A 12,640-nucleotide genomic window follows, 5' to 3' on the forward strand; every position below is an offset into this window, starting at 1 on the left:
AAATATTTTATTTTTCGTTTTTTTTCGTTTTTTGTAAACGTGGAGAACTTTAGACTCATACTTTTTCTGGTTTACAAAGTCATCAATAAAAAATATTGTTTATTTGAATGTTCAGAACTTCTGGCACATTAAATTTGCAATTAAATAGTAAAATTTTTAAACTAAAAAGATCAATTATTAACCAAAAATGGAATAGTTCAATTTTTAGTAAAAAGAATTAAATTTGAATTTAAAAAAACGAACAGTCTACAAAACAGTTTAATTTACTATCCAATTTTTTAATTTTCAAGGCAAAAAGACCAATTTTCTGCACAAAACAGTTGTATTTTTAACTAAACGGTTAAATTTTAAGTTAAAAAGGTGCATTTTTAACCAAAAAGAGGAATTTTCTACAAAATATTTGAATCGTCAATTAAAATAGATTAATTATCAAGCAAACAGTTAAATTCATAACAAACAAACCAATTTTTTCGTACCAAAAATTATCGAATTATCAACAAATTATTTTAATTTCCCATGAAAAACTTGAATTATTCAATTAAAAAGATCAGTTTTTAACAAAAAATGGAATAGTTAAATTTACATTAAAAATAAATAATTTTCAAATTAAAAACAGAGTTTTTTACAAAACAGTTGAATTTTCAAGACAAGAAAGTGAATTTTCGATACAAAACAGCTGAATTTTCCACCCGAAAATATGAACTTTCACCAGAATGTTCATTTTTAATCTAGTAGTTAAATTTTAAGTTAAAATAATACATTTTTAATCCAAAAAAGTTATTTTTAACAAATCATTGATCTAGCACACCAACTGTTGAGACCTGAGTTATTTGCGATTTCTAACATCTGTTTCAAAAACGTGATTTCGTCAAGTTCCTTAAGATTAACTTTACTACTCTGAACTCTATCCCTTCATTTTCTGTTTACTACCCGTTATTGCTCTCCAGATGAAAATTTCCAAAATATCGAGGACCGAGTCCTAATCCCTGAACAATATCAGGTATGCGCATTTTTCACTCTAGCCATTGAATGTCTCGCCTCTTTTTCTTAAACGTTTAAGTACCGATGTTTCCAACTAACACAACTGTAAATTATCCTGTAACGTCTTCGTGTATCTTCGCCTCCTTTCGGATTTACCGAATTTGAGCACGCCCTCAGGCCTTGTATTTTTTGCCCCCCACTCTCCAATTTGTAACCTTTCCTCCTACTCGAAGATCTGACACTGACCTATCATTGTATCGAAAACTAGACCACGTGTGAGAGCGAAAGTAACGGATCAGTAGTTCCTAAATTCTTTAAAACTAAATCTTGTAATTTCACGTTCTATGATTTTTCTTATTGAAATAGTTTATCTTCAACCAATTGATGCATTTCCTTCAATGACAACCTTGCTCAGCATCTAAAGAAAAATTATTTGAATCTCTTGATTTTAACCAATCGAGAAATTTGATCGTGTTCTCGGAATAATTCAATTTTATTTTGAGTGTATTCGGTCATCATCAACAACACCAACCTCTAACCTTCAACCACTTTAACCGACAAAAAAATTAAACATAATTGCGAAAATCCAGTCTATGTATGCAAAATATTACTGTTCATACATTTATAACTTATTTTTATGTTTAGAATTTGTTTTAGAAAATGTATGCATTCAGATGTAACCATGTGTCAAATGTGCTAACCTTCTTGACATTTCCATTTTTAATTGCAATATAAACTTGATTAACAATGATTTCTTATTTTTAAAAGTGACTTTATATTACTGTATTTAAATAATTTGTTGACAATTTTTTGTCAATTGTTTTCTCTTTGATTGAACATTCATTTTTGTTACTTAAAATTCAAATATTCTTGGTAAAGATGATTGATTTTAATTGAAAATTCATCGCAGCTTCAAAATGTCATTATTATTTTGAAAATTAGCGTTTTTTATAATCACTTTTTTATTTAAAATATAATTACTCCAACTAAATATTTAATGATTTTTGTTGAAATTTCATTTCTTTGGTTGAACATGATTTTTTTTCAACTGAAAATCTAACTATTCAATTTTTGGTTGACATTTATCTTTTTTAGTTAAAAATTCATGCTTTTCGTTAAAAATTCGTCTTTTTGGAAGCAATAATTCTTCTTGGTTCAAAATTCAATTATTCTGGCTAAAAATTCACAATTTTAGTTAAAAATTCATCTTTTTGGTTGAAAATTCAACTATTCTATATGAATTTTCGTTATTTTTTAATTGAAAATTCATCACTACTTTTAAGAATGCCATTATTATTTTAAAAATTAGTTTCTTCCAAAATGATTTTTTTTAACAAGCAACAAAAACATCGAATTTTCCACACAAATAATACATTTTTTACCCCAAAAAATGTATTTGTAACGAAGCAGTTGCATTTTTAACCAAATAAATGTATTTTCTACTAAAATTATGAATCTTTAACCAAAAAGACAAAAGAAATGAGTTTTGAAAAAAGTCGTTTAACCAAGGAGTTGAATTTTCAACCTTAAAAATTGCATTTTCAGCCAAAAATGTAATTAGTTGATATCTCAACCAAAACAGATATTCATTTTTAATCAAAAAGAATTGAATTTAACAAAAAAAAGGCGAATTTTCAACAAAATACTTGAATCCTCAACCTAAACAGATTTATTTTCGACTAAAAAGATGCATTTTTAACAAAAACAAATTGAGTTTGTACGAATTTTTAACAAAATACTCGAATTTTAAACTAAAAAATATAAATACAAAAAAACATTTTGAAGAAATAAGTTGAATTTTCAACTAAAGAAATGAATGTTTAATATCGTTAAATGTTAATCAACTAAATAAAATGTATTTTTTTCAGGTAGACTCAAAATTGAGGGAAAAAGTGCACAAAAACACTGATCAAAATGGGGATGCTTGCGAATTTCAAGCAATCGCTGGTAGTGCATCTGCTCTTTGCCATTACTTTCTTCACATCCGGCCTGATAATTAATTTTTTTCAATGCATCTTATTTTTTGGGCTAAGACCATTTTCTAAGTACCTTTATCGCAAGATAAACTACTACCTCTGTTACTCATTTTACAGCCGTAAGTATTTTTTTTATTAAATTTTAAACTACTTCATTTTAATAGTTAAGAATTAAATATTTTTTGTCACATTTTTGTCGAAATTTCGACTTTTTTTACTGTGAATTTTTTTCTTGACAGGGAATTTTCTAATTAACAAAAAAAATCTTTCCAGGTTTGATTTCAACAGTTTGTTTTAAATTATCAGTTGAATTTGCATTTTTTTTTAAATTATATCATTCGGCTTACACGTTACAATGCGGACAATTTTTTATTTAAATAATTTTAAAATGCGTTTTTAATGACTTAATAAATAAAAAATTAGTGGCGTTTGAAATCAACAAATTTGGATAAAAAAATATTTTTAGTTGATCAAATGTGAATATAAATTATAATGATTTTGCCAGTTGATTCGGAATCAGTTCAATATTTGAGAATTTCCAGATTTGAACGTTAAAAATGAAACTGTTTTAATTGGAATTCCAAATGAAAACTTTATGAACTATTTAAAATTTTAAAATAACTTCAAAGTAATATATATTTATAATTAACTCTCTCAGCCTATACTTCAATATCTCTGGTTCAGATTAACGAATCGGGATTTTTGATTTGTTAAACTATAGCTGAAAGTATCAGAAAAATGAATATTATCAAATTAATCAGATGAATTCAACATATTACTATAAATATTTTTACAAAACTGAAACAACCTTATAGAGAGCCGAAAATATCGTCCGGGTATAATACACCCAGTTTAGGCTAAGAGAGTTAAATGCTTTTATTAATTTTATTTTAGAAATATTTTATTGTTTTAAAATCAGTAATTATAAATAAAATATTTAAAACTAAACAAAACACTTAAACTTTGACTATTCGTACCGAAATTTCGGTGCAAAAAGAGCGCGGTCTAATTTAAAATAAAATACAGATTTATTATTTTTATTATATATTTTTATATATTATATATTTTCAATATATATTATTTATTATTTAAAATTTATTTCTTTTTGATGTGAACCCAACTACTTTGTAAAATTAATTTTTTTAGTTGATGCATCATTTCAGTTGAAAACTCTTCTTTTATGTTGAAAATTATTATTTTTTTGTTAAATACATTTTTTTAACATAAAGTTTAAAAGCTTTTTAAGAATTATGAAATGCTTCAGAAGTATAAAAAACATTTTCTTCAGATTCGAAGGAAAATCGAAAATTAATTTATAGTTTGAAAAATTAATTTTAAGAGAACATTTAAAGAGATTGAAAAATATTTTTTAAATTAAAAAAAGGTTCTTTAAATATTTATTATTTTTCAGGATGTAAAAAATAATTTTAGGGTGAATTCGAATCATTTTAAAAGATGTTTAAAATTGAGAACTTATTTTATTTGGTTGCAACTTTATTTATTTTTTCTGTGAAAATCCAACTATTTTGTCAAAAATTCGTCATTTTTGGATAATTTCATCTATTTTTGATTTAATAACATTAATTTCAGGTTTGGTTGAAAATTATCTTCGTCAGTTGAAAATTCAACCATTTTGTTGGAAATTCCTGTATTTTTTTGAAAATTCGTTTTTTGTGGTAGATTATTAATTTTCTTAATGACTAATTCATTTTTTTAAATTCATTTCTTTGGTAGAAAATTTACCTATTTTTTTGAAAATTTAACTTTTTGGTAGAAAATGAATCAATTGGGTTTAAAATTCAAATATTTGATTAAAAATTCCTATTTTTTTCTAAAATTAGCTATTCTATTGTTGATTGAAAATTCAAGAGTTATCATTTTAGTTCAAAGTTAATTTCTTTCACTTTAATTTAATTATTTTGTTGATAATCGTTTTTTTTAACATTTTTTTTCTAACCTTGATTAAAAATGTAACAATTTTTGGTGAAAATGTATGTATTTTATTAAAAAATAATCTTTTTGGTTCACATATTATATTTTTTATTTCGAATTCATCTCTTTTTGACGTAAACTCAGCGACTTAGTTACAAATAAAACTACTTTGTAAACTTAAATTTTTTAGTTGATTCATTATTCTAGTTGAAAACTCTTCTTTTATGTTCAAAATTCAACTGTTTTGTTGAAAATTATTATTTTTTTGTTAAATACATTTTTTTAACATAAAATTTAAACTATCCCTTGTTTGATTGAAAATTTATCTTCTTTGCTTGAAAATTTTCTTGGAGACTAATTAATTTTTTTTTTGTAGAAAATTCATATCTTTGGTTGAAAATTTAAATTTTTTAGTTGAAACTTTATGTATTTTGTTGAAAATTGGTCTTTCTGATATAAAATTAATCTTTTGTGTTAAAAATTCAACTATTTCGTTCAAAATGATTATTTTTTATTTGAAAGCTCAACCACTTTATTGAATATTTGCTGTTTTTTCTGTTGAAATTTTTTTTTTTTTAATTAAAATTTAACTATTCTATTTTTTGATAGAAAGTGTATCTTTTTTAGTGTAAAATTGATTTTTTTGTTGTTGAAAACTCGTCTTATTTGGGTTGAAAATAAATTAAAAATTTAAAAATTAGTAGATTTTGATCGAAAATTCATCTCATTTGTTGAAAATTCTTATTCTTTGGCTTAATTCAACTGATTTTATTATTTAAGATTATAAAAAAAAAATTTGGGCAAACACCAACTTTAACTTTAACTTTTAGTTAATAACATATTTTTTAAATCAAATATTCATCAGTTCGGTTCAAAAGTTGAATGCTAGGCTCTTGGTACGAAATTGTTTCATTAAAAAAATTGTATTTTTCTATTTTTTTTCATAATTGATCCTTTTGAGTTGAAAACTCAACAATTTGGTTGAAAATTTATATTATCTATGAATGTCTTACGTAGTTTGTCGATGATCCCCCTCACCAAATTATGTATTACTCTTGTGACTGAAAAAGTATAGCATAAATTCATTTTAAAACCTTGAGATTTTGTAGCAATCATATACAAGTCTCATAGAAATCGACTGCGCAGCCATAATAGTCAAAATTATCTTCTGCGCAGCTATAATAGTCACAGTGATCTACTGCGCATATATAGATGTTTAGAAGGCTTCTAAGGCCATAAACACTGCGCAGTACAGTTTTTTGGAAGCTTTTGGCTGCGCAGTACAGTTTTTTGGGATCTTTTGGTTGCGCAGTAGAGTTTTCTGATACCCATGGTTGCGCAGTGGAGTCCTTGGTCATTAAAAGCTGCGCAGTAGACGCCAGTGACATTTAAACCTGCGCACTAAATTTCAGTGACCCTAAAAACTTGATATCTGTTTCAGAATTAGTTTTCATGGCAGAATGGTGGGCGGACTTAGAAATTGTTTTGTATTCTGACAAAGAAGAATTTAAGAAATACTACGGAAAGGAACATGCATACTGCGTAATGAACCATTCATACGAAATTGATTGGCTCGTGGGATGGGTCTTCTGCGAGCGGATAAACATTCTTGGAGTATGCATATTCTTACTCTTATCGTACAAATAGATTTAAATATTTCGTAATGAACAGTTTTTAACAAAAAGTAAATCATTCCAGAATTGCAAAGCATACGCAAAAAAGTCCATCCAGTACGTTCCAACTCTCGGTTGGGCCTGGAAATTCGCCGAGAGCATTTTCCTGGAGAGAAGTTGGGAAAAAGACAAGGAAACGATCGACGTCCAAATAAAAGAATTGACCGATTATCCAGACCCTATATGGGTTAGTTCATTTCTTGTACTAACAGGGTGGCGACTTGACAGGGAATTTAATATTTTTTTAACTCGTATTATATCTTAATTTATTATTTTCCATAAAAAGAAAAACCTTTTGCAATTTTTTTCGCTGCGATTTTTCTTGCGGACTTTAGTTTGACAGGGAATTTCTAACATGGAACAGGAATTTTTTTTAAAAGAATTATTATCTCGGTTTAGAAGTTAAGAAAGTGAAAAAAAATATTGCTGAATTACAATAGAAGATCGCGTTACATTGTTTGTTGAAAGTTAAATTCTTTTGTTTAAAATATAACTACTTTTTTGAAAATAAAATTTTTAAACTAAAATCTATCTATTCAAATAGAAAATTTAACTGTTTTGCTGATTTTTTTTTCGTTAAGAATTAGATTTGTACAAGAAAATGTAATCATTTTGGTTTTGATAAAAAATTTATTCGTCTTTTTTAATTAAAAATTCAACTATTACATTGAAAATCTACATATTTTATTAAAAATAGATTTAAAAAAAATTTTTTTCCTTATAATTTAATCATCTTTTTTAAAAATTCTTCTTTTCTGTTAAAAATTTAGGTATTCGAGATAAGTATTGATCATTTCTGTTGAAAATTCATCTTTTAAGTTGGAAATACAATTATTTGGATAAAAGTCAGTCTTTTATTAAAAACTATTTAATTTGTTTCTTTTTTAGCTGAAGATTATTATTTATTTGAACTGAAAACTTTACTATTATTCAAGTTGAACACACCATAATTTTAGGTAAAAATTCATCTATTTTTTTTAATCCTAATTTTTTTTATTAAAAATTGAATTTTTGACTAAAAAAATATATTTAGTTGAAAAATCATCTAATTGGTCTAAAATTAAAGTATTTCACTCAAAGATTTATAATTTTAGTCGAAAATTCATCTTTCTGGCATAAAATTAAACGATTTCAGTTTAGTTGAAAATGAATTCTATAAACTGAAAATTTTAATGTCAATTTTTGGATGAAAAATCATCTTTTCTTGTTCAAAATTTAATAATTAGGATAAAAATCTGTCTTTTTTAATTAAAAATTCAACTATTACATTGAAAATCTACATATTTTATTAAAAATCTATTTTTTAAATATTTTTTTTTTCCTTACAATGTAATCATCTTGTTTAAAAATTCTTCTTTTTAGTTAAAAATTTAGGTATTCGAGATAAATATTGATAATTTCTGTTGAAAATTCATCTTTTAAGTTGGAAATACAATTATTTGAATAAAAGTCAGTCTTTTATTAAAAACTATTTAATTTGTTTCTATTTTAGCTGAAAATTATTAGTTATATGAACTGAAAACTGAACTATTATTCAAGTTGAACATTCCATAATTTTAGGTAAAAATTCAGCTATTTTTTTTAATCTTAATTTTTTGATTAAAAATTGAATTTTTGACTAAAGAATTATATTATTTAGTTGAAAAATTATCTAACTGGTCAAAAATTAAAACGTTTCACTTAAAGATTCATAATTTTAGTCGAAAATTGATCTTTTGAGTTGGAAATACAATTACTTTGTTGAAAGTATAATTATATTTTTTAAATAATTTTTTTAGTTGAAGATTCATCAATGTAGTTAAAAATTAATTTCTTTGGATGAATAGGAATTTTTTGGTTGAAAATGGAAATATTTTTTAAAAAATTATTTCTTTTTTGCTTAAATTTTTTTTATTTATTTGAACTAAAAACGTAACTATTATTCAAGTGGAAGATTCGGCAATTTTAGTTGAAAATTCTTTTGTTTACTTAAATATTAATTTTTTCACTAAAAATTATTTTTTTTTTAAATGATATTTTTTAGTTGAAAATTCATCTAGTTGGTCAAAAATTCAACTGTTTTATCTAAAGGTTCATAATTTTAGTTAAATATCATCTTTCTGGTTAAAAATTTATCACTTGGTTTAAAAATGTAACTATTTCTTCGAAACTTAATTTTTTTGTGGTAAGTAATTTTTTAACTTAAAATTAAATTATTGGAATTTTAGTTAACAATTTATCTTTCTTAGTACAAATTAATTTTTTCTTTAGTTGAAAATTCATCCCTTAGGTTGAAAATTCGTTATTTTTTGTTGAAAATTAAGTTTTTCAACTAAAACTTCAACTATTCCATTTGTTGTTAAAAATCGATATTTTCTTAGTGCAAAATTAAATATTTGTCTCAAAATTAATTTATTTTGCAATTTCTTTTTTTTTTTTTGGTTGATCAGGATAATTGAAAAACTTGACCAAGAAATAGCGGAAAATGACCGGGAATTTGAAATCTTCCGCCAAATCACCACCCTAACTAAGAATTATTACACACCACACAAAATATACACCCTAAAATAATATAAAGTCTCCTAAACAAATATTTTGGTCATGTTTAATGACTTTTTTTTTTTGTTCTTGTCGCGGAATTTAGTTATTACTCTTTGCGGAGGGAACGCGTTTCACGCCCGAAAAGTGTGAAGCGAGTAAAAAATTCGCAAAGGAAAAGGGACTGCCGGAGTTAACAAATCATTTGATGCCACGCACAAGGGGATTCACTGCAAGTCTTCCTTCGATGAGGGGAAAAGTGACGGGACTTTATGATGTTGAGATGGCGTTTAAGCCGACTGACCCGGTTAAACCAACTATGACGAATCTTCTGAGGGGTAACAAGGTCGAAGCGCACATGTGCTTAAGGAGAATTCCGATGTCGGATGTACCTGAGGGAGATGAAGCCGCAGCAGCCTGGCTGCATGAACTTTATCAGCGTAAGGTAAGCAAATCGTTGAAAAAATCAGAAATTTCCAGACTTTTGGCGATCCACGTTTTGAATTTGGCGCCAAAATTAATATGTGCGCAGTTGAGTTTTATGGCACTCATGACTGCGCAGTAGATCCTTGTGATTTGTGTAGATGCGCAGTAGAGGTTTGTGGCAATTATATATGCGCAGTGGTCCTTCACTCGTGTAGGTAATTTTTTCAAATTCGCAAAAACTTTCTCCTGAAGATTATCTTTTTGATTATAAATTTTAATATTTAGTTGAAAATTTAACAATTTTCTTAAAATGATATCCTTTTTGGTCAAAAATTCAATTTTTTTGGTTTTAAAATTCACATTTTGTTGCTGATAAGTCAACTGAAGTCTTTTTTTTTTATTTTATAAAAAATATTTCATCTGAAAATTTGACTTTTTGATTTAAAAGTTCATCTTTTTCAGCATAAATACTGCATATTTGTTGGAAAAAATGAAACTGTTTTGTTGAAAGTTAAATTATATCCTAGTTTATTTCCTTTCTGTTTAAAATTCGTTGTTTAAAATTTGTCTTTTTTATTAAAAAATATACCTGTTTTAGTAGAATTTTCATTTTTCGTGGACAAAAAGTGGACTGTTTAGTGGAAAACTTAACAATTGTTAAAAAGTCGTACTTTTTGGTTAAAATTTCGACTATATAGCAGTAAAATAACTTATTCAAGGCGGCCGGAAAATGTCAGTGAATTAATTTTATTCAACTTTGATTTCAACCGTTTTTAAATTATTTCCTAAATTGTGTTTAGATTTTTAATTTTCAAGCATATATTTTAATTTAAAGAATTTTAAAATGCAGTTTTAAAGGTTAACAAACATTTTTTATTAGAAGTTTTTAAAATTGAAGATTTTTTTATAAAAAATAGGGTGGTCGCTGGACCGGGAAACCGGGAATTTTACGAATTTTGAGAAGAAAAATCTATACAGAAATCTGTATAGAAATCTGAACAATAATTGATTTGACCAAAAAATTTTAGATCCGTTCAAAATTTGACATTTTCCAGATTGTAACAGTTTCAATCCGAAAGTCTTGATAATAATTGAAATTAATATATAATTTATTCCGATAATTATAGTTTTAAATAAAATTTTTTATTATTTATCAATAATATAGTTTTAATTCAGAGTTTCAGGTATTCCTTTATATTATTTTTTTATATTAAATTTAATAAATAAATGTATTAATATATTATTTCTATTAATTTTTTCAACTATTAAAAAATCTAAACGTGCGTTTTACTATTTTCAACTTAAAAATAAATCCATAATAATATAGTAATAATTAAAGGTTTTTATTAAATTTAAAATATTGTGAGTCTAAATTATTTAATTTTTTTATCCCATTTAATAAAAAATTTCTTAATGTAGAAAAAGAATAAGTACTTAATATTTAGCAATATTTCACTGTTTTTAAGACAACTAAATTAAAACCAAATATTTAAAAAAAAAAAATTTTAACTGAATTGTTTTACGTAGAAAGCTTTGAATCTTTAGGTTTCCGAAGAACTTTTAATCTCTTAGCGTTACCATTTTAATTAGTCTATTTAAAGTGTTTAATTTAAAAGTGAAATTGTTAAATTTTGACGCATAAATAAGAATCGAACACTTATTATTTGTAGACAAAATTAGAGTAATTAGAAGTTTTTAAAAGATTTAAAATTAATTAATAACTTGAAATTATTTCAAAGGAATTGTGTTAACATTGTTTTCAGAACTTCTAAATATATTTTAAAATTAATCGAAATTTTCCTCCAATCTCTTAAAATCTTTTTAAACTTTCTGTTACAATAATTTTTCAAAGTGAAAAATCATTTTCAATTTTCCTAAGAATCTTAAGAAAATGTTTATTATTCAGTAGTCTTCCACAATTCATTAAAAAAATCTACATTTCAAGTTCTAAATTTAATTCGAATCTTTTAAAAATTTCTAAATATCTCTTAATATTACTCTAATATTTTTACAAATAATAAGTGTTATATTGTTATTTATAAATTCAAAATTTTTTTTTTAATTGGCAGGATTTTATAAAAGTTATAGAAAATATTCAATTTATTTTGACAGATATTTAAAAGTTCTGACAAAAAATTCAGAAATGATTTTGAATTTGGAAAAATTTTAAAGCTTTTGGAGGAGGCCTAAACTATTTAAAATTAAAATAATTCAACTTCTAATTTAAGAACTGTTAAGTTAAAAAAATTATTTTTCATATTTTAATGTGTCTAGCTTAAAATTTCTTGAAATAATATAATTTTGAAAATTTTTAAAGTTCATTGTTTGATTCTTTAATTTAAACTATTGAAAATGTTAACGTGGGTTTATATTTTTGAAACTTAATCTGAATCTTTGAGTTCTATAATTTATAAAAGGTCTAAATTTTGCAGTTTAATTTACTTTCCGTTTAAATTTCATATTTTGGTGCTGAAATGAGAACTGAAGTCTTATCTGAAAAAATTTCATCTTTCTTGAATAAAAATGCAACTATTTGGTAATGAATTCAACAATTTTATTAAAAAGTCATCCTTTTTGGTTAAAAATCCGTCTTTCTGGATTGAAAATTCAATTTATTTTTTAAACATTTATATTTTGATCGTGAAAAGTCGACTGAAATCTTTTTTAACCGAAAGTTCAGCTATTTTTTTTTACAAAATCTATCTTTTTGGTTGACAAATTCATCTTTTTTAGCAGAAATATCATCTTTTTATTAAAATGCAACTTTTTGGTAAAAAAATCTTCTTCTTTGCTTGAGTATTCAACTATTTTGTTTGAAAGATTTGATTGAATCGCTTTATTAACAAATAATTTTTTCTTGAAGATTTATATTTTATAATTGAAAATTTATCTGTTTTGTTGAAGTTTTAAATATTTAAAAAAATATATTCTTTTTTAATTGACAATTCAAATATTTTTTTTATAATAGTTGGGTGAAAAGGCTTTTTTTGTTCATAATTCATTTTTGAACTGAAAAGGTAACAATTTCAATTTTTTGAGATTGATTTTTTTTTTTAGTCGAAAATTCTCCTTTTTGGTAAAAAATAAATAAATAATTGACGAAATAAAATATAAAAAATTAAAGGTTGGAGTACC

General features: G+C 24.5%; 1 protein-coding gene across 2 annotated transcripts in view; it reads left to right on the top strand.

The window, feature by feature from the left end:
• Nucleotides 1-12,640, top strand: part of LOC117169094 (1-acyl-sn-glycerol-3-phosphate acyltransferase gamma-like) — a 31,601-nt gene that overhangs the window by 13,732 nt on the left and 5,229 nt on the right. For both annotated transcript variants that reach the window (XR_004466607.1, XM_033355224.1), the window contains exons 2-5: nucleotides 2,850-3,076; nucleotides 6,331-6,503; nucleotides 6,588-6,749; nucleotides 9,186-9,524. Coding sequence is in view for 1 of the 2 variants with exons in the window: in XM_033355224.1 (XP_033211115.1) it covers nucleotides 2,896-3,076; nucleotides 6,331-6,503; nucleotides 6,588-6,749; nucleotides 9,186-9,524 (855 nt within the window). In the remaining variant the exon portion in view is untranslated. The remainder of the gene's footprint in view (nucleotides 1-2,849; nucleotides 3,077-6,330; nucleotides 6,504-6,587; nucleotides 6,750-9,185; nucleotides 9,525-12,640) is intronic.

This window comes from Belonocnema kinseyi, chromosome 1 (genome assembly GCF_010883055.1).
Source record: "Belonocnema kinseyi isolate 2016_QV_RU_SX_M_011 chromosome 1, B_treatae_v1, whole genome shotgun sequence".
Classification (NCBI taxonomy): Eukaryota; Metazoa; Arthropoda; class Insecta; order Hymenoptera; family Cynipidae; genus Belonocnema; species Belonocnema kinseyi.